Raw genomic sequence first — 21,068 nt, forward strand, 5'->3', positions numbered from 1 at the left:
GCCTTCAATTTCCTGAACCACACACACTCTTGTGGCTTGTGAGTCCTGAAATATTTGCTTAGGTCACATAGCTGATCGCTTTGGGTTTGATAAACAATATGACTCACAGGCAGTTCTCAAACTCTCTTGATATTTTAGCAGGGGAGGAGGAAGCAGCAGGGCTCTTTGAATGCAGCCCCTGCTCCATGGTAGGTCTCCTAGTCAATTAAAACTTCTTTTTACTGGCCCATTTGCCAAAAAGATTATCATATCTCCTTCAAAAAGATTACCATATCTCCTTTGCTTTTTCATCCAGATGATTAAGCCTTACTTTCCTGAACAAACAAAAAGTTATTTCGACTTAGGGCACATGTGAGAAAAGCACAAGCATGCTACAGTTTCCTGAAGATTAATTATTCCAGCTGTTAATGAATTGCGGCTTAACCCTACCCCGCTCTCTCTCCGTATTGCTCCACAAATGTTATTTGTGGTTTGTTTCTGTGCTCTGATCAAGATCTTTCTCTTCTAAAGGCCTATCTCAACATTTAGAAGTAGAAAGAAGCTTTGCATTCATCAACTAGACCCCAAGGAGACCAAGGGAAGTGGGTTTCTGCAAGGGTTCCTCTGGCTGGCTGCTACCCCAACGGCAGGTGGTGTCACAATTCCAGAAAGAGAACAACAAGGAATCTTCCAAATAAGAGGGCACAAACTATCTCCAACTGTTGCTTATCTTGCTAGTGCCATTAGAGATCAGCACCACCAATGCATTGGATGGGGAGAGCCTCCATGCCAACACAACAGCATGTTGAGCACTGTCAAACTCTCCTTGATAGCTGGCTAAAGCTCATGAAGCAAAAAAGATAAAATAAACACAAAGGCATGTATGGGGTGCGTGTGTGGGAAGTTATTTTTTGTAGAGAGGGACCAGGAGGAGGAGGAGAGGAAGAAGAAGAAGAAGAAGAAGAAGAAGAAGAAGAAGAAGAAGAAGAAGAAGAAGAAGAAGAAGAAGAGGAGGAGGAGGAGCTACCAAGCCCAAACTGAATAATTAACTTTGGACTGACCTTCCACAGAATTTAGAGATATTCTGAAGGAAGAAAGTATCAAGTGATGTGAAAAGTCACTAAATGCTATTATCACCAATGCCTGTTCACTCCTACTTTAGACATGAGCTTGATTTTTGTGAAACCACCAAAACTAAAAAGAAAGGGCACTTGCTGAATTCAATGGATTTTGTGCCAGGCTGCTTTCCTTGCAAACTCCCAAAGGACGGCTCCCAGCCCTTGCTTCCTTTCTCAAAGCTTCTACCACCAGTTGCCTGGGTACTTTCCCCTTCATTAATTATCTGCCAGCCCCTTTCATTATTTTTGCCCAGGCCTCAAAGCCCCCCCCCCACACCTTTGCAGGCCAGAGGAAACTGTACCTGAAGCCACAACTGTCAATCCCATTCCAAATTTGGCACCACGCGTGCCAAGTGGAGGCCTTTTGATTTACAGCCCTTACAGTTTGTATTTTGCCTTTTAAGGGGAAGGGTCATGGCTGCCTGGGAGTGGGCCTCAGCCAATAGATTGGGTGGGGCAGGTTCCACAGGGGGAGATGTATTGGGACACCCGATCTCAGTGATTACGGGCAGGAGGAGGAGTTATGCTAAGACCAGACCATGTCATTACCGAGGAGGCAGGTTTAGTCGTTGTTTGAGGACTATCCCTGCCTCCAGGTCTGGTCCTGACCGGAAGGATACAGTAATCAGCAAGGGAAACCCACATGACCTGAAAGTGTTGCTGTGCAATGCCAGGTCAATGATGAATAAAACCACTGCCATCCACGACCTGATTGTGGATGGAGGATTTGACCTGGCATGTGTGACAGAGACCTGGTTGGATGAAGCAGATGGGCCTGTCCTTGCCGCTGCTTGCCCACCAGGTTTCTCTTACGCACAGCAACCCAGGTCATGTGGGCGGGGAGGGGGGGTTGCAGTGATTTTTAGGAAGTCATTAGTCTGCACCAGGCGTCCTATTGGGAAGACCCAGTTTTCTGAGTGCATGTTCTGGAAGTTGGGCAATAGGGGCAGTACAGGATTCCTACTGGTGTACCAACCTCCCCGCTGCACCAAGGATTCCCTTCCCGAGCTGCTTCAGGTCGTGGCGGATATGCTCCTGGAGACACCTAGCTTGGTTGTCCTGGGGGATTTTAACATCCATGCCGACACGACCTTACAAGGGGCCGCTCGGGACTTCGTGGAAAGCATGGCCTCCATGGGGCTGTCCCTGAATAAGTATGGCCCAACTCATAGCCACGGACATGCCTTAGACTTGGTGTTTACCTCTACGGATGTTGGTGATCTGACATTAACTAAAAGCGAAACAAAAGAAGTGCCATGGTCAGATCACTTCCTGGTGCAAGTAGACTTCTCCGCAACCCTTCCCCTCCGCAGGGAGGTGGGACCGATTCGGATGGTCCGCCCCTGCCACTTAATGGATCCAATTGGCTTCCAGAGAGTGGTAGGGGATGCTTTATCCCAAGTTGATGGCCTTTCAGCTGATTCCCTGGTGGCACGCTGGAATGCGGAGTTAACCAGGGCTATTGACTGTCTGGCTCCGAAGCGCCCTCTCCGATTGCATGGAGCCCGGACAGCCCCGTGGTTTTCCCCGGAGCTGAGGGTGATGAAACAATCGTTGAGACGGCTAGAGCGCCGGTGGCGGAAAACTCATTCTGAATCAGACCGGACACGGGTTAGAGCTCAACGTCGAGCCTACCAAGTGGCAATGGCGACGGCGAAGAGGGCCTTCTTCGCTGCCTCCATTGCATCTGCAGAAAACAGCAGCAGGAGACTTTTTCAGGTGGTTCGCAGTTTATCGGAACCACCTGTACCACCGGGGCCTGGTAGGGACCCCAAGATCTCCTGCAATGCTTTTGCAAAGTTTTTTGCAGATAAAATCGCTCAGATTCAGAAGGAGGTAGACTCCACCGTGGGAGCAGGGCCAGGGCGGGAGAGTGCTAGAGTTCTGTCTGGTCCTGTTATATGGGATCAATTCCAATCTGTTACCTCCGAGGATGTGACTTCCGGAGGCGGCGCGAACGGTAATGGCTGCCCGCTCCTAACAGGGAGAGGGAAGCTCCGCTGAAACGGGTCGTCCGCTGCGGCGAAGCGGAGACCCATTTAGGAAAACCACAGGTGGCAGAAGCCTGTGGTCTTGAGACCCGGCGGGCGCCAGAAGCAGCCCCCAAAACGCTGAAGGGACCCCGTAAGGGGCTCCGGATCGCAGAGGGGGTAGCGGCGCTGTGGGTCGTTTCGCAATCAACGGAGCGAAGGCGCGTTGCTGTTGCCGGTGAGCACTGACCTTTCTTCTTGAAACTTCTGAATTCGGAAAGCAACAACCCGTGAGTAATTTGGACCTTACAAATTTTAAGACCTTTAAAAGACTGAATTTGGCTGAAAGCGGAGTGACGATAAACAGGGCCTTCTCGGTAGTGGCGCCCGCCCTGTGGAACGCCCTCCCATCAGATGTCAAAGAGATAAAGAATTACCTGACATTCAGAAAACATCTTAAGGCAGCCCTGTTCAGGGAAGTTTTTAATATGTAATGCTGTACTGTTTTTAACACTGATTGGGAGCCGCCCAGAGTGGATGGGGAAACTCAGCCAGATGGGCGGGGTATAAATAATAAATTATTATTATTATTATATTTATTATATATATTATACTTGCAAATATGCACGAGGGATGCTTGCAATCAGCTGACTATGTTGACGCCGAGGAAAGGCAGAAGCTAAGGTTTTAAAGAGCTACACCAGGAGGGTAATCTGCAGGCTTACCCGCCCTTTAGATTTTGCCCTTCTGCTGCTGAGCCAACCAACAGCAGTTGCCTTTGTTTACAAGGGAGCTCCACAGCTTCCTATCGAAGGAATATTGCTACTACTGTTAATAATTGGATGTGCTGAGCATTTATTTAGGGCAGAGATGCCTAATCTATTTCAGCCTGAGGGCCACATTCAGCCTTAGCCAACCCTGATGGTGGGTGCGGCCAACTCACATTCTTGCATGCCCCCCCCCCATGCAAGGACAAAACACCTCCTCCCTAAGCTGATCTGTGCAGATCCACTGAGGAGGTGGATCACCCATCCCCTGGCAAGGGAGCAGATGAATCTGTATCCCCCAGTGTAATCCCTCCAGTCACTCCAGCAGCACCCCCACGCTGCTTTTTGTCAGTCCCAAATTGTTTGGGCATTGAGGTCTGGGGGGAAATGTTTATAGAGAGCCAGGTCAGTCTCTCAGTCCAGGCATTAGCTACCCCTGATTTAATTGGGTCTTCTGCAAACAATATCTCTGTGGTTCCATCTGACTTGAGTGATTGCTAATCTGCCCTCCCTCACTGTTCACACTGAACTAGTTTCATTCCGTTGCAGCATTACAATGTTATGCAGCCAGGGAGTCAGGATTGTAGGCTTGGAAGGGACCCCAAGAGTCATCTAGTCCAACCCCCTGCAATGCAGGAATCTCAGCTAAAGTATCTCTGACAGGTGGCCATCCAACTTCTGCTTTAAAACATCAAGGGAAAGAGATTCTACCAGCTCCCGAGGGAGACCATTCCACTGTCAAACAGCTCTTACCATCAGGAAATTCTTCCCGGTGTTGAGTCAGAATCTCCTCTATTTTCACTTGAATACAGTGGCTTGAGTCCAACCCTCCAGAGCAGCAGAAAACAAGCTGGCTCCATCTTCCATGTGTCAGCCCTTGAGATATTTGAAGACGCTCTTTTATCTCTTCTCAGGATTCAGGGTAAGCTTACCTAATGCCCTCAACCGTTCCTCATAAGCCTTGGTTTCCAGACCCAACTTGTCAAAAATCAAGGTGCTACTACTAGCATACAAAGCCCTAAATAGCTTGGCACCCAAGTACTTCAAATAGTTCCTTCCCGAATATCAGCCACTTCAAATCTCATGATTAGTAGGCCTTGTTGGTGGGGGTGCAACCATTGGGGGCTGCCTGGGTGGCTGACCTGTGAGAGAGACTTTTCAGTGATGGTTCCTTGGTTATGGAATGCCCTCCCAAATGAGACGTGCCTGCCACTATCTTTAACTTTCAGGAGGAATGTGAAAACATTCCTCTTTACCCAGGAATTTGGTGGCTGAAGAATACTGCTCCTGGCAACCCTAAGATCATAGGATGGGGAAATGTTTCAAACTGCAATTGCCTTTAGAAAGTTTTTGACTGTAACTGCTTTCAAATGTTTTGAAATGCAATGTTTAAAACTAACTGCTTTATACAGGTAATGGTTTTTTGCTATGTTTTTGTATTTAAATTGTGTCTGTGTTCGGTACCGTGGGCTCTTTCAGGGGGAAAGGGCAGAATATAAATGCAGTGAAGGAAGGAAAAATACTGATTAGAACATTTCCAAAGAACTAGCTGTGTTTGTTTGCTGCAACAAAATCAACGAGGAAAGTCTTGATACATCCCTAACCGTTCTGCCCAATTTCCACAGGCAACGATGCACATGGAGACACTGTAGTTCCACCATCTACAAATCTGACCAAGCAGCCATTGACCTGGCTTCTGACTTTTCGGCATGCATTGCCCACCCTGACTATCTCTGTGTTCCATACGGAGCCAGAAACCTGCTTTTGGCTGTGTCCCAGGTGCATTGCCATGCCCTTCTCCCCTCACAGAAATGGGCACTTCTTACATTCTTATATTGTGTATGTCACATCTAGTCTGACATCCTTTTCTTACAGTGGCCAACCAGATGCCCATGGGATCCGAGCACAAGAGCAGCAACTCTCCCTTCCTGTGGTTTCCAGAAACTGGCATTCAGAAGCCTTATTGGACAGAGCGTAAGTCATTCTGGCTAGTAGCCTCAGATAGCTCTCTCCTCCTACATGATTTGGTCCAATGCTCTTCTAAAGCCATCAAAGTTAGTGGCTATCACTGCCTTCGGTAGGAGGGAATTCCATCGTCTGATTTCATGCTATATGAAGAAGTACGTTCTTTTATCTCTCCCAAATTTCCCACAATCCTGGTATGTGCTGTTTCAACAGAACCCTCCCAAGAGAGGAGATAGAATCCAGGTGTTTTATAGGCATTTTGGGAGGAGAGGATATGAAGTGTACATTCTTACTGAAAATGTCAAGGGGAATGGGAAGATTTTTTAGCAATTAAAAAAGGCACTGTATGTTCAGACTTTTAATGATATGTAGCAGTCAGAGTCTGTCACACTTATTCTGATTTAACTGTCCCAGTTGCTCCTTCCATATGGAGTGGAAGTCTGGGAGGAGCCCTGCGTTATGGTGAACTGCTCCCGAGAAAGCCTTAAAAATTTTCCTGAGTCACAAAAAAATGTTGTTAGTCTTTAAATACAGGGTGTGAGTCATGCGGACTGACAGATTACACTCTGCAGCATTTTTTATTCCACACCCCCCCCCAAGAAAATACAGAGGCCAAAGATTCCTGCAGTACATTCATCATTCAGTCTTCTTGCTTTAGTAGCAAATAATGGCAACAGCTGGGTGGATCCTAGCAGCCCTTGGATTTCAGATTTCACATTTGCCACACAAAATATAATAATTCCATCCAGAAACAACAGGCCCAAATAATTATTGGTGCACTTTCAGAAAACTTCTCCCTCCCCCTTGTCAGATGAGGCATAATGCCATCATGAAAATGAGTTCCTGAATTCAAGCAGGATCCGGCACCCTGAGTAAAATGGATGCATATCAACATCTCCTATATGGTTGCCCCGCAAAGGTTCCTGCCATGACCCTGGAACCAGGTTTCCCCATTTTCAGGGGTGAGAGCAATAACTCCCGAGTCAGTAGGGGGATTACACATAGGCACAGGAGAAGCACTGCCTTCCTCTGACTCAGAGAAATCCCACCCCAGGGATTGCCTGGGCCAATGAGTTTGAGTTCTCCAGTACCTTTTTTGGAGTGACTCCCACTGTGTTGACATCAAAGCTCCACTGTATGTAACTTGCCCACCATTTTCTTGAGACTGAAGCACGTTCTGCTTTTAGTGTTCCCAAATGCTTAGGTTTTGAGCATACAGAACAACACCGCAGAGCTCTTCCTGCATGACGTTTTCTCCAGAGTGACCCTAGGAGCCCATCCTCTGTGGCTGACTCACCTCCTTCCACTCAGATGGGTTCCAATTAGAGCAAAGGGTGAGGAGTCTCTTTCTAAATACTCCCCAGTGTGAGCCAGTGTGGTGTAGTGGTTAAGAGTCGTAGACTCGTAATCTGGGGAACCGGGTTCGCGTCTCCCGCTCCTCCACATGCAGCTGCTGGGTGACCTTGGGCCAGTCACACTTCTTTGAAGTCTCTCAGCCCCTCTCACCTCACAGAGTGTTTGTTGTGGGGGAGGAAGGGAAAGGAGATTGTTAGCCGCTTTGAGACTCCTTCGGGTAGTGATAAAGCCGGATATCAAATCCAAACTCTTCTTCCCCTTCTTACTGACTGGGTAGCTCTAGGTTGTTGATGGCAGGGACACTTTTGGGATCCTGCTACAGAAATAGTCATTGGTCTTGGAACCTGGACCATTACAGCATCCAATTTTCCCCACAACTGGCAGTCAGATGCCCTAGTGAGATGCCCACCAGGTGGGCTTAAAGGCAACGGCTCTTCCACCTTCAGCAACAGGTTATCTGCATCTCAGCATGGAGTTTTGTCTTTAACCATTAATGGCTGCTGACAGACCAGCTCTCCACAAATTTGCCTCATGTCATTTTATAGTAATCTTAGCACAGGATCACTGCAGATGGTGACAGCAGCCACGAAATTAAAAGACGCCTGCTTCTTGGGAGAAGGGCAATGACAGGCCTAGACAGCATCTTGAGAAGTAGAGACATCACCTTGCCAACAAAGGTTCGTATAGTTAAAGCTATGGTTTTCCCAGTAGTGATGTATGGAAGTGAGAGCTGGACCATAAAGAAGGCTGATCGCCGAAGAATTGATGCTTTTGAATTATGGTGCTGGAGGAGACTCTTGAGAGTCCCATGGACTGCAAGAAGATCAAACCTCTCCATACTGAAGGAAATCAACCCTGAGTGCTCACTGGAAGGACAGATTGTGAAGCTGAGGCTCCAGTACTTTGGCCACCTCATGAGAAGAGAAGACTCCCTGGAGAAGACCCTGATGTTGGGAAAGATGGAGGGCACAAGGAGAAGGGGGCGACAGAGAACGAGATGGTTGGATAGTGTTTTCGAGGCTACCAGCATGAGTTTGACCAAACTGCGGGAGGCAGTAGAGGACAGAGGCGCCTGGCGTTCTCTGGTCCATGGGGTCACGAAGAGTCGGACACGACTAAACGACTAAACAACAACAACAAGCACAGGATAGGAAGAAACTAGACTGGAATTCACTGACATATATCTGGGTGGATTTGCTGTAGATCCCCTTTCTAGGTTCTGAGAAACGCACCTTTCTTCTAGCACTTATTGCCGACAAGCTCTACTACACAGCCCACCTGGTGCCTTCCAGATGCTTTAGACTACAATTCCCATCAGCCCCAGTCAGCACAGCTCATGCCCCAGGTTGAGAAAGGCTGTGTATCAGAGTGTGCAATACAATGGTACCTCATGTTAATTATGTAATTCGTTCCGGAGGTCTGTTCTTAACCTGAAACTGTTCTTAACCTGAAGCACCACTTTAGCTAATGGGGCCTCCTGCTGCTGCTGCGCCACCGGAGCACGATTTCTGTTCTCATCCTGAAGCAAAGTTCTTAACCTGAGGTACTATTTCTGGGTTAGTGGAGTCTGTAACCTGAAGCGTATGTAACCTGAGGTACCACTGTACTTTAAAATCAAAGAAGGAATCCTTTAACTGCCCCCCCCACAAGCCATGCTGTTAACAAACTTTTGCCTCCGGTTTTCTGAAGAAGTAGGCAATAAGCTCATGACAGCTTATGTTCCATTAATAAAATTAATTAGTCTTGAAGGTGCTACTGGACCAGGATACACTTGCAGCTTATCAGCTTCCCAGCACTTGCACAAACATCTTGGCAGGTTTTGGGTTCCCATTCTGTTTGTTTCCTTTATCCCTCAAGAACATTGGAGACTGTTAGGCTTTCTGGCCGAAGAGCAAGCCATCTCTCCACCCCGCCCCCGCCCCCGCACTTCCTTAAGTGAAAGGCTGATTCTGCAAGCTAAGTTATAAATTGGTTCATGTGCATCCCAAAGATCTGTCAAGATATGGTAGGCCTGAAATATTTCCAACCATCGGCTGCACCGTAACCTCTGGAAGAGAAACCATTTCCCTTCTAAAAGCCTTTCAACCTGCTAATGATCCGGCCTGCCCTATGCAATTTCTTTTCCAGAGTCACAGCCTTAAGTTGACTTATGAATTACAAATTACGGAAACTGTGCATTTGATCACAGCAATAATCATTTGACTATAACTTCCTCCCTCCCTCTCTGCTCCCCCTTTACCATCTCCAGCTTCAAGCTCAGGAACTGAATAAATACACACTCACTCTTTGATTACCCTCTGATGTTTTAATTGCTTTTTTCAAGGCTGATAATTAGGGAATGGGGTCCACATTTGAAACAAATGCTTTGCCTTTTGCAGGGAAGTAGCCTCTGGAACTTAATTGTCTAATAATTGTCTAGTATGGACATTTCTTTGGCAGAGACCTTAAGCATAACTGTTTGGAAGACCTTAAGCATAACTGTTACACCGAAAGAGCGCTTTGTTCCAGGGCTGATCCGAATGCCAAAATTTTCTGTCTTCTCTCTTCCAACCTCTGTTTTGCACCCACCATCCCTGTTTTTACCTTCCCACTATGAAATTATCAGCATATATGACTTGAGGAAGGAGTCCTCAAGGCAGTGCTGGCCTTTCTACAAAAATGTTAACATCATGTGGAAGAAATAAGAAAGAAATCTATTGGGAAGACACCTTAAAAGGAACGTGACTTTAAAATCCTACGGCTTACATTGCTACCTTCCTCCACAGCAACAGATGGCGCTGTTGCATTACACATTCCTAATAGGAACAACACAACCAGCTCTCTTATTCCATACATTGATATACAGTGGTACCTCAGGTTACATATGCTTCAGGTTACAGACTCCGCTAACCCAGAAATAGTGCTTCAGGTTAAGAACTTTGCTTCAGGATGGGAACAGAAATCATGTGGCAGCAACAGGAGGCCCCATTAGCTAAAGTGGTGCTTCAGGTTAAGAACAGTTTCAGGTTAAGAAGGGACCTCCAGAACAAATTAAGTATTTGACCCGAGGTACCACTGTAGATAAACAGGGTCTCCCCTGACTCAAAATATCTTAAGTACTGAACAGTTCCTCAAGGAACAGCTTTTAGCCTCAGCAACTGACCTGGAAAAATACACTCTTCAGGTCTAGATTCAGGTACAGCCACAGCCAACCCTGGCCTCAGCCATGCACAGCTCTGGCTTCCAGTATGGGGTAATTTCTAAAGAGGGAACAATGTCTCTCCATGGGTTTTTGAATGCAGATTTACTAAGTTGGAAAACTGGGTCATTCTGAACAATACTCAGTGTTCATCAATGATTCAGCCAGAAGCATCTAAGAGAGAGTACGTGAGCTTACCTGATTAATGTGTTTCAGCTTATCAATGATCTGGCTAACAACGGGTTCAGGTCCTTTCACCTTGACTTCATGGTTGCTGAGCTGGGTCTTTCCTCCGTTCCTCACTGCCTGGCGGGTGTACCTGCAAGGGCAGGACAAGCACGAGTAACACAAATGGTGTGCAAGAAATAAGAAGATGCTATCTGAGGGTCCCAGAAGGAGGCACAAAGTGTGGTATTCCCCCCCCCCTCCAAGAGTCTAAGGCAGATGTTCCAAAAATTTCTTGAAGAGGCAGAAATTGAGCAGTGAAGTTGGGGTGTTGGGAGAACCTTCATTTTCTGAGTTACTGAAGTTCCCTCTGCCGTTTCCAAGTCTTGATAACAATTCCCTTGGTTCCATCTTGTGGAACAAGAGCCACAGTGCATGACACCTGGTGCAGGTGTCTTATGCTTTGAGTAATCTGTAAGTGCTCTGTTCCTGTTGCTTTTGAAGCAGCAAAGGCAGGCAAGACAAGATCAGCTCAGAAAAAACATCTATTTTAGCAAAGATCCTCATTAAATTAAAAACAATAACAGCTAAAGTGGGTGGGGGAAAGTGAGCAGAATAACAAGCAAAGCAGAATGACCAAGAGGATGGAGCAAGGAAAAGTTGCAGCACCTGGGATGTCACAGTTTAGAGAAAAAGCAAGGAAGAGGTGACATAATAAGAGCTTCATAACATTATGCATGGCATGGAGAAATGGAGATATAAATGTTTCTCTCTCTCCAATGAAGAGGACTGCATGTTGGAAGATTCAAGGCAGTTAAAAAGAAGGTCTTCTTCACACAGCTCATAGTTAAACTGGAACATGGGCTCCCTCAGAAGGCAGTGATGGCCACCATCTGGGATGGCTTGAAAAGAGGACGAGACACATTCATGGAGAACCCTATTGATGGCTACTAGCCTGGATGGCTATGCTTGGCCTCCATGGCCAGAGGCAGAAATGCTGCTGAACATCAGTTGCCTGAGGCGAGGAGGGTGCTCTTGTGGGAGTCCACCATGAGAGCAGGGTGGTGGGCTGGGGGGCCCTTGGCATGATGCAGCAGGCTTCTCTTATGTCCTTATGTAAGTGTTTGCAAAGGATCACTTTAAAGCTATTTCATCACATAAATGTATATATAGTATTTCAGATCTTACATTTATCGCGTAAGACTGGGGGCAGCGCCCACATTCACAAATAGCTGGCACCAGGTGGGCTTCTTATCTGGTCATAAACAGTTGGCAAAGCTGACAAAGCGTGTTCTCCTTCATAGAGGGGTGGGGTCTGACAGGCCACCCCTCTGTTGCTTGGTGGGATCGTATAGTTGGCCATAGCTGTTTGAGCTGCTGAGGAAATTTTGATGTTGCCAATTTGTGGGATGGACCAAGGGTTTTATATACTGAGCACACGGCATTGAGTGTTCGCTTTCGCTGCATGCACCAGATCACCTGGAGCGATCGGACCGTCTGGAGGACAGTGGAGCGATCTTCTCATTGTCTGGCTACATTTCTTTATTTCTCCCTTCTTTTTAATCCTCTCTAGCCCCTTAATTCATTTAATTCCCCTTTTTTCCTGTTTGATTTCCCACCCCTTGCCCTGCCCCGTGGGAAGGTTCTCCTTGTATCTGTGAGCACTGCCTGTGCGTAATCCTCCTGGGCTTGCCTTTCCCAATAGGGAGAGAGCCCCCTTTCTTTCGCAAAAAGGTTTCCCCCATTTCGCCTGTTGGTTAATTGTGGGGCTAGTCAGGGCTGTTCCCAGCTTAGCTGGAATCACCTTCGTTTATAGTATTCCCGAAGGCTGGGCCTCATCCTTAGTCAGAGATTCTTAAGAGCAGAAGCAGTGAGACCTGCACAAATCATTCCAGCCTAGGGCCTGCTACTGTTTGCGGTGAATTGTGGAGTCTCTGTGACACGGGACTCACCCTCCCTAGTAGCTCAGTGTGTGTGAATTGTTGCTCCTGTAAATCTGAGGCAGACAGAGTGGAGCCAGTGTCTCTCTGTGCCTCCAATGACTATGAGCACTCTGTGTAGGCTCTTTAACTATGCTGTTTCTGAACAAGTTTCTTTTCTTTAAGTATGTTTTGCCCTGATCGTGATGGTTGCCATTTAGACATCTATTTTACCTCATATTCCTTACAGGGACTATTCAGTCAGTCAGTCAGTCAGTTTTATTTCACATAGCCAAAGACTGTCGCAATGTACACAGAATCATTCAACAATTAAAAGAAAATATACTGGATTTATTCAAAAAACTTAAAACATTTATATTATCAAGACATTACCTACTCTAAACAAAGCTATAAAAGTACCTTAATATACAAGTTAAGACATTAAACAATAAAATTTATAAGCTAAAATTATCATATGGCCACTAATATATTAAAAAATAATGTTAATTAATACAATGTGCGATTATATTCAGAGTTTGATGATAAAGATAGAATATAGCTTGAGGGTCAAATAAATTCATCTCCTTTACAGTTGGTGGCTATATAATTTGCTCTAGTTTTCCTAGCGGCAGTTGCAAAGAGTGCTACACTCCAGGTTACATACTTATCTGTGTCTGCTTAGAGATATAAAATCATATCCGGGGGACCTTGTCATTATAGTGCTATAGATCCTTCTCTTCCTTCATTAGGCAAGGGGCAGCGCAAGATATAATGTATAAGGTCCTCTACTTCAGGACATCCCTTTTTTTGTTGATTTTTTTTATTTTCAATGCAGAATCATAACAAAAATTACAAACATTGAATCCAGAATAATACTATACAGACAAAAATCCCGGGAACATATAGAAAAAAAAAACAGAAAAGGAAAAGGAAAAAAAAAACCAAAGGAAACAAAACTAAACTAAACTAATAATAATAATAATAATAATAATAATAATAATAATAATAATAATAATAATTTATTATTTATACCCCGCCCATCTGGCTGGGACTCCCCAGCCACTCTGGGCGGCTTCCATAAAAACCAAAAATACAGTAAAATATCACACGTTAAAAACTTTCCTGAACAGGGCTGCCAAAACAAAACAAAAACAAAAAAGCACACATATACAGAACAAAACCATATCATTACGTACATAAACACAAATTGACTTCCTTCCTTTGTTCTAAGACCTCAAAAAAATTACTCTTACTATATTGTTATGTCTAATTAGATTACTTCCATCTTTGTGCTTTTTTACACCATTTTTCTTATTCTTTAACACTGTAAAGCATCATTCATTACATACCAATATACTAACTCCAGAACAATGTTTTTTCATATACTCTTTAGCACAACCCCATTCTTTTAATAATTTCTGGTCCGATTGTCCCCTTATGTAAGCTGTAAGTCTTGCCAGATTTATGTATTCACAAAATTTAATTTGCCAATCTTTCACTGATGGAATTTTTCTGCCTTTCCAGTTTTTAGCTATAAGCATCCTGGCAGCTATTGTTGCATAAAGGAATACTTTCCTTTGATTTTCAATCATTTGTAATTAAACCTAAAAGGAATGCCTCCGGTTTTTTACTAAAAGATATTTTAAACATCTTTTTGAGTTCTTCATAGATTTCATTCCAGAATTGTTTAATAGGTCGGCATTCCCACCACATGTGAAACATTGTTCCTATTTCTTTTTTACATCTCCAACAGGTATTTGATTTTAATTTGTAAATTTTAGCCAATTTTACCGGAGTTAAGTACCATTGGTACACCATTTTCATAAAATTTTCTCTTATTGTATAACATGCCGTGAATTTAATGTCATATTTTCATAATTTCTCCCATTGGTCCAGCCGAATTACATATCCTATATCACATGCCCATTTAATCATAACGTCTTTTACTTCTTCATCCTTTAATTCCCAATCTAATAATAAATTATACATTTTGGATATACAGGACATCCCCTAATGCAAACACGTTCATTTGTTGGTCTGCCTCTGTGTCTCCCATCTCTAAAAGCAGAGTTTATTGTATTTAATCGTAACTCTGTAAAAGCTTTCTGAAGTTGCACAAAAGTCAGTTCAAAACGTATGTTCATGGGCCTCTCTAAGTTTAAAATACAATGGGGCGCATGTAGATGTGTACATAGAGTTTAGATCGTTTTTAGTTGCCACTGCCCTCATGGTTCATTTAAAGATATTTTTCTGGGAATATAAGGGAAGTTCTTTGATCTCGGTCACTGAGAGGTCATATTTGCCCATCAGTTGGGCAGTGTGATGTACCCAGTTTTTAAGGGGTAATCCATTCGAGAGCTCAATCGGGCATTTTTTTGGTAGCCTAGTGTTGTCCATCTGTTGAACTCTGAACCAGTAGCAGAGGATTCTTTTATCTGTTTGGTTCTCTATGCTCAACATCCGGGTTTCCAACCTGACCATGGCAGATTCCACGTCTTTGGGTAAACCTAAAAGAACTCTTAAAAAATAATTCTGTGGGGGTTCCAGACCGGAGACCTTTGAGGTACCCCAAACCTCTGCACCATATAAAATCTGGGCCATTGTTTTTGCTTTATACACAGATAGAGCTGGGTTAACCAGATTTCCACCTTTACAAGCAGCGAATTTCAAAATGGCTTTTGCTGATTTAAAGGCTTGCAATTTAATATTGGAGAGCTGTATATTCCAGGATGCCATTCTGAATAAACCAATCCCATATATTTAAACATATTTATTTACTTGGTTTATGATGTGTTCATCCAGGTGCCAAACATGCTTTTTAGAACGCTTCCCAAATACAATGACCTGCATCTTATTGTAGTTTATAGATAAAGCATTCCTTGTGCAATATGAACTTAATTTTGCAAGCAGCCGTCTCAGGCCCACCTGGGTTCTAGATACAAGTACTAGGTCATCAGCATACATTAAGACTGAGAGTTTTTGGCCAAAAATTGTGACAGGGGCAAACTGTAGGCCCTCCAGTTCTTTAACCATGTCATTAATATAAAAATTAAACAGGAAAGGCACCAAAATGCATCCCTGTTGACTCCAGTACAGTGGTACCTCGGGTTAAGAACTTAATTCATTCTGGAGGTCCGTTCTTAACCTGAAACTGTTCTTAACCAGAAGCACCACTTAAGCTAATGGGGCCTCCTGCTGCTGCTGCTGCACCGCTGCTGCACGACTTCTGTTCTCATCCTGAAGCAAAGTTCTTAACCCGAGGTACCATTTCTGGGTTTGCGGAGTCTGTAACCTGAAGCGTCTGTAACCTGAAGCGTCTGTAACCTGCGGCACCACTGTAATGGTTTTAATTCTGGTGGTGAGATGGCCAGCCAGATCCACCTTTACTTGTATCAATGTGTCAGTATATAATGTTTTGTTGAGAAATAATAGATGGAGGTCTATATTTGTCTTTTCCAATTTTTGCTACAATGCATGTCTTGTGACCATATCAAAACCTGACTTTAGATCGATAAAGGCGACATATAATTTTTGATTCGAATTATGGATGTATTTACATAGCAGAAAGTTCATCACAAAGCACTGGTCCAATGTAGATTTCCACTTTGGAAACCTGCCTGGACTTCAGATATCCCCTTATTTGTATCTGCCCATTCTTCCAGTCTCCCAAGAAGGAGCCTGGCATATAGTTTAGAGGCTACATCTAACAAACTAATGGGTCTATAATTGGTAGGGTTTTTCTTATCACCCTTTTTATATATTGGGGCAATTATACTCAGCTTCCACCCTGCTGGTATGCGACCTGAGCTGTTAATGTAAAACCTTTTTTGAATTAACTGACAATATGGACTTGGTTGACATCTGGAGGACAAAGAACCCCCTAGGGAAAGAAGGAACATTCTTTTCTGAAGCCCATCTGTCATGGACAAGGATCGACCAAATATGGATAACTAGGAGTCTGGCACCCAAAACTAGAAAAGTGGAAATCTGCCCAAAAACCTGCTCCGACCATAACGCTATGAAAGTGGAAATGAGATTAATTCCAATTGGTTCCTTCAGATGGAAGATGAATGACACCCTGTTAAGAGATCAGGAGATTGTGAAAAAGGCCCAAAAGACTTTAAAAGACTATTTTGAAATAAACTTGAACACCACAGTGGAAAAAAGAGTAATTTGGGACGCAAGTAAAGCAGTTATGAGAGGGTTCCTGATACAACAGAATACGATAAAGAAAAGACTTTGGAATGAAAAGAAGGATAAGATCTTAGAGAAGATAAAAGATGGTGAGAAAAAATTGAGATCAAAACCCAAATCACAGGAGGTTCTGAGAGAAATTAAATTCCACCAAGCACAATATGCGAAATTGATAAACCAAGAAGTTGAGTGGAAAATCAAATTAATGAAACAAAGATCATTTGAATCAGCAAATAAGTGCGGGAAACTGCTAGCATGGCAGTTGAAAAAGAGACAAAAACTGAATACGGTCACAAACTTAGAGATTGAAGGGAGAAATATTCAGAAACCTGAGGAAATCAGAAAGTGTTTCCAAAGATACTTTAAACAACTTTATACGCAAGGGGCGCAGAAAGAGACTGAGATAGATCAATTTTTTAAAACCAATGGATTACCAAAATTATCCCAGGAAAAGAGAACAATCCTGAACTATAAGGTAACACAACAAGAAATTGAGGGTGCTATTCAGAGCATGCAATTAGGTAAATCTCCAGGGCCTGATGGGCTTACCTCCAAGTACTATAAGACATTGAAAGACTTTTTGATACAACCACTAATGGAGGTTTGCAACCAGATTATGGAGGGTAAGAAGGCACCGGAATCGTGGAAAGAAGCTTTCATCACATTGATACTAAAATCAGAAACTGAAAAGACACAACTTAAGAACTACCATCCCATCTCTCTCCTAAATGTGGATTATAAAATTTTTGCTGATATTTTGGCAAGTAGATTTAAAAAAGTATTAATTGAAGTAATTCATAAGGACCAGGCAGGTTTTCTCCCAGGCAGACATTTGTTTGCTAACACTAGAAATATTATTGATATTTTGGAACTTTTACAAACAAACATAAATACAAGAGCAGTGTTGATTTTTATTGACGCTGAGAAGGCCTTTGACAATATCTCTTGGAAGTTTATGAAGAAAAATCTTGAAGGGATGGGAGTGGGATGGGGGTTTGAAAATGGAATAGAGGCAATCTATTCTGAGCAAAAAGCTAAACTGATAGTTAACAATGTGGTGACAGAAGAGTTCAAAATTGAAAAGGGAACACGACAAGGTTGCCCTATATCCCCTCTGCTATTTATTTCAGTCTTGGAGGTACTTTTGAACATGATTAGGGAGGACCGGTTGGTGCAAGGAATACAGGTCGGAGCAAAACAATATAAATTAAAAGCGTTTGCAGATGATCTGGTTTTAACATTACAGGAGCCAGAATCTAGTACAAAAAGAGTCTTAGAATTGATTTATGAGTTTGGTCGGGTGGCGGGATTTAAATTGAACAAGCAAAAAACGAAGGTTTTGGGGAAAAATCTGACACCTTTGGAATCAGAAAGGTTTCAGAAAGAGACAGAGTTAAATGTGGTTAAAAAAGTGAAACACTTAGGGGTTAACTTGACTGCTAAAAACTTGAACTTATATAAGGACAATTACGAAAAATGTTGGTCAGAGATCAAAAGGGATCTAGAAATTTGGTCAAGATTGAAACTTTCCTTGTTAGGTCGAATTGCTGCTATAAAGATGAATGTATTGCCAAAGATGTTGTTTTTGTTTCAAACCCTTCAGATGGTGGACAGAGTGGAATGTTTTGGAAAGTGGCAGAAAGATATTTCTAAATTTGTCTGGCAGGGCAAAAAGCCCCGAATAAAATTTAAAATATTAACTGATGCAAAAGAAAGAGGGGGGTTTGCCCTGCCGGACTTAAGGTTATATTATGAAGCTGCGGCTTTCTGCTGGATGAAAGATTGGTTACTTCTTGAGAACACTGATGTCCTAGATCTGGAAGGGTTCAATAATGCTTTTGGGTGGCATGCATATCTGTGGTACGACAAGGTAAAGGTTCATAAAGGGTTTAAAAACCATATTGTCAGAAAAGCAATATTTATTGTCTGGACAAAATACAAAGACTTATTGGAAAATAAAACTCCGAGATGGTTATCACCAATGGAGGCCAAGGCCCGGAAAAGACCCAATATGGAGGCCAGTTGGCCGAAATATTGGGAAATAATAGAAAAAATCGGAGAAAATTGGAGGTTGCAGAGCTTGGAGAAATTAAAGAGTAAGGTGCGAGATTGGTTACATTACGCTCAAATTAAAGAGGTTTTTAATTCGGATAAAAAGATAGGATTCCAGGTGGAAAAATCGAAATTAGAAACAGAACTGTTAGAACCAAAGACTAAAGTACTTTCAAGAATGTATAACTTGCTGCTTAAATGGAATACTCAGGATGAGATAGTTAAATCAGCCATGATAAAATGGGCTCAGGATATTGTATTGGGCATAACATCATGTTTGAGGACTGGGAAAGGTTATGGACCACCGGAATAAAATTCACGGCATGTAGTGCCTTGAAGGAGAATATTATGAAAATGATATATAGGTGGTACATGACCCCAGTCAAGCTAGCAAAAATATATCACCTGTCTGATAATAAATGTTGGAAATGTAAGGAGGCTGAAGGAACATTTTTCCATCTCTGGTGGACCTGTCCAAGAGTGAAGGCCTTTTGGGAAATGATCTATAATGAGTTAAAAAAGGTATTTAAATATACCTTCACGAAGAAACCGGAGGCCTTCCTCTTGGGCATCGTCGGCCAGAAAGTGCTGAAAAAAGATAGAACCTTCTTTATGTATGCGACTACAGCAGCAAGGATACTTATTGCAAAGTATTGGAAGACACAAGATCTACCCACTCTGGAAGAATGGCAGATGAAGGTGATGGACTACATGGAACTGGCGGAAATGACTGGCAGAATCCGAGATTTGGGAGAAGAAACAATGGAAGAGGACTGGAAAAAGTTTATTTATTTATTTTTATAAATATTTATTAAGGTTTTTACAGAATAAAAAATCCAATAATAATCAACAGTATTGCTTTGTTTTAACAAAATTTCATATCATCCTTGAACTTCCTCACGCCTCCCGCTCCCATTTACATCATTAATAAATTTTTGTCAAGCAAATTATCATCTTATTTCCAAATTTTGTGACCGCTTATTTGATTACAATAAGATAGTTCTCCTGCAAATTTGTTTCTTTTGATCTCTCTTATCTTCAATTCCTGATCTATTTTAGTGATGGCCAATTATTTATAACCAAGCATCCTTCTTAACATTCCATTAAATCACAATATTTTTGTAAGTAAGTCTTAAATTTCTTCCAATCTTCTTCCATCCTTTCTTCTCCCAGGTCTCGGATTCTGCCAGTCATCTCCGCCAGTTGCATATAGTCCATCAGTTGCATCTGCCATTCTTCCAGTGTGGGTAGATCTTGAGTTTTCCAGTTCTTAGCCAGTAGTATCCTTGCTGCTGTTGTCGCATACATGAAAAATGTTCTATCTTTCTTTAGCACCTTCTGGTCGACAATGCCCAGGAGGAAGGCCTCTGGTTTCTTGGTAAAGGTATACTTAAATACCTTTTTCAACTCATTATAGGACTGGAAAAAGTTTAAAGACTATTTACAAAAACAGTTTAAGTTGTATGAATCTTAGGAAATTGCGCGATTTAGAAAAGTATGGTTCCAGTAAATTCATGGTAAACCCAAGTTATAATTAATGGATAATAATTATTATAGGTTAAGAAACTTAACATGTGAGAAGTACAAAATAAGGTATGATACAAGGTAATAATTTGCTGATAATTTTTATTGCAGAGAATGCAGGGTAAGGGAGATGTGAGGAAGTCCAATAAGTTATAAAGAAAAAAAAAGTTATGAAAGGTTTGGTTTTTTTCTTTCTTTTCTTTTTTTTCTTTTATATTTTTTCTTTTATGCATAATGTTGATGTATTTGTGTGTTTAAGGTGTGTTTTATGCTTGAAAATTTAATAAAATATTTTTTTAAAAAAAATGAAAACAGTTTTGCAAAAATGGGTGACCAGAAATCCGGTCTTATCTTATAGATCTCCATTGGGACCATGTCTTCTCCTGGAGCTTTATTGGCTAGTTGGCTTACGATTAGCCTCTTAATCTGATTGGGTGTGACGTCTGGCCATTCTGGCAGTTCTGATAACTGAGTGTAGTAAACTTATGGGGGTGGGTCAGGACAGGGGCCATATATTCTTGTAAAATATGTCACCCAATCCTTTCCTTGGACAGATGTTTCTAACGAGTAGCCCAGCCCATTTGTGCCTTGGGCAACCAGATGCCAAAATTTCTGTGAGTCCTTTTGAAGTGCTGCATCTCCCAGTGCTTTCCACTCTTGCTCATAATATATTTGTTTCTTGCTTTTACGTAATAATTTATAATTGTATCGTAATTGGGCTACCTCAGCTTGTAGAGCAAAATTGTGCATATCCTGTTTTAACTTCAGTTTTCTAAGTTCTCTAGATAGGCATTTTTTGCTATTCTGACATTCCTTATCAAACCAAGTCTGTCTTTTAAACCTTTTGTTTTTTATCACACTAGTTGTGGTCATCAGTGGGC

At 42.7% G+C, this 21,068-nt stretch overlaps 1 protein-coding gene across 3 annotated transcripts in view; it reads right to left on the reverse strand.

Moving 5' to 3' along the window:
• GPC3 (glypican 3) overlaps nt 1-21,068 on the reverse strand; it is a 239,340-nt gene that overhangs the window by 51,171 nt on the left and 167,101 nt on the right. For all 3 annotated transcript variants that reach the window (XM_081896964.1, XM_081896963.1, XM_081896962.1), the window contains one exon: nt 10,532-10,652. In XM_081896964.1, the coding sequence (XP_081753090.1) occupies nt 10,532-10,652 (121 nt within the window). The remainder of the gene's footprint in view (nt 1-10,531; nt 10,653-21,068) is intronic.

This window comes from Podarcis melisellensis, assembly GCF_964234715.1.
Source record: "Podarcis melisellensis genome assembly, chromosome: Z".
NCBI lineage: Eukaryota > Metazoa > Chordata > Lepidosauria > Squamata > Lacertidae > Podarcis > Podarcis melisellensis.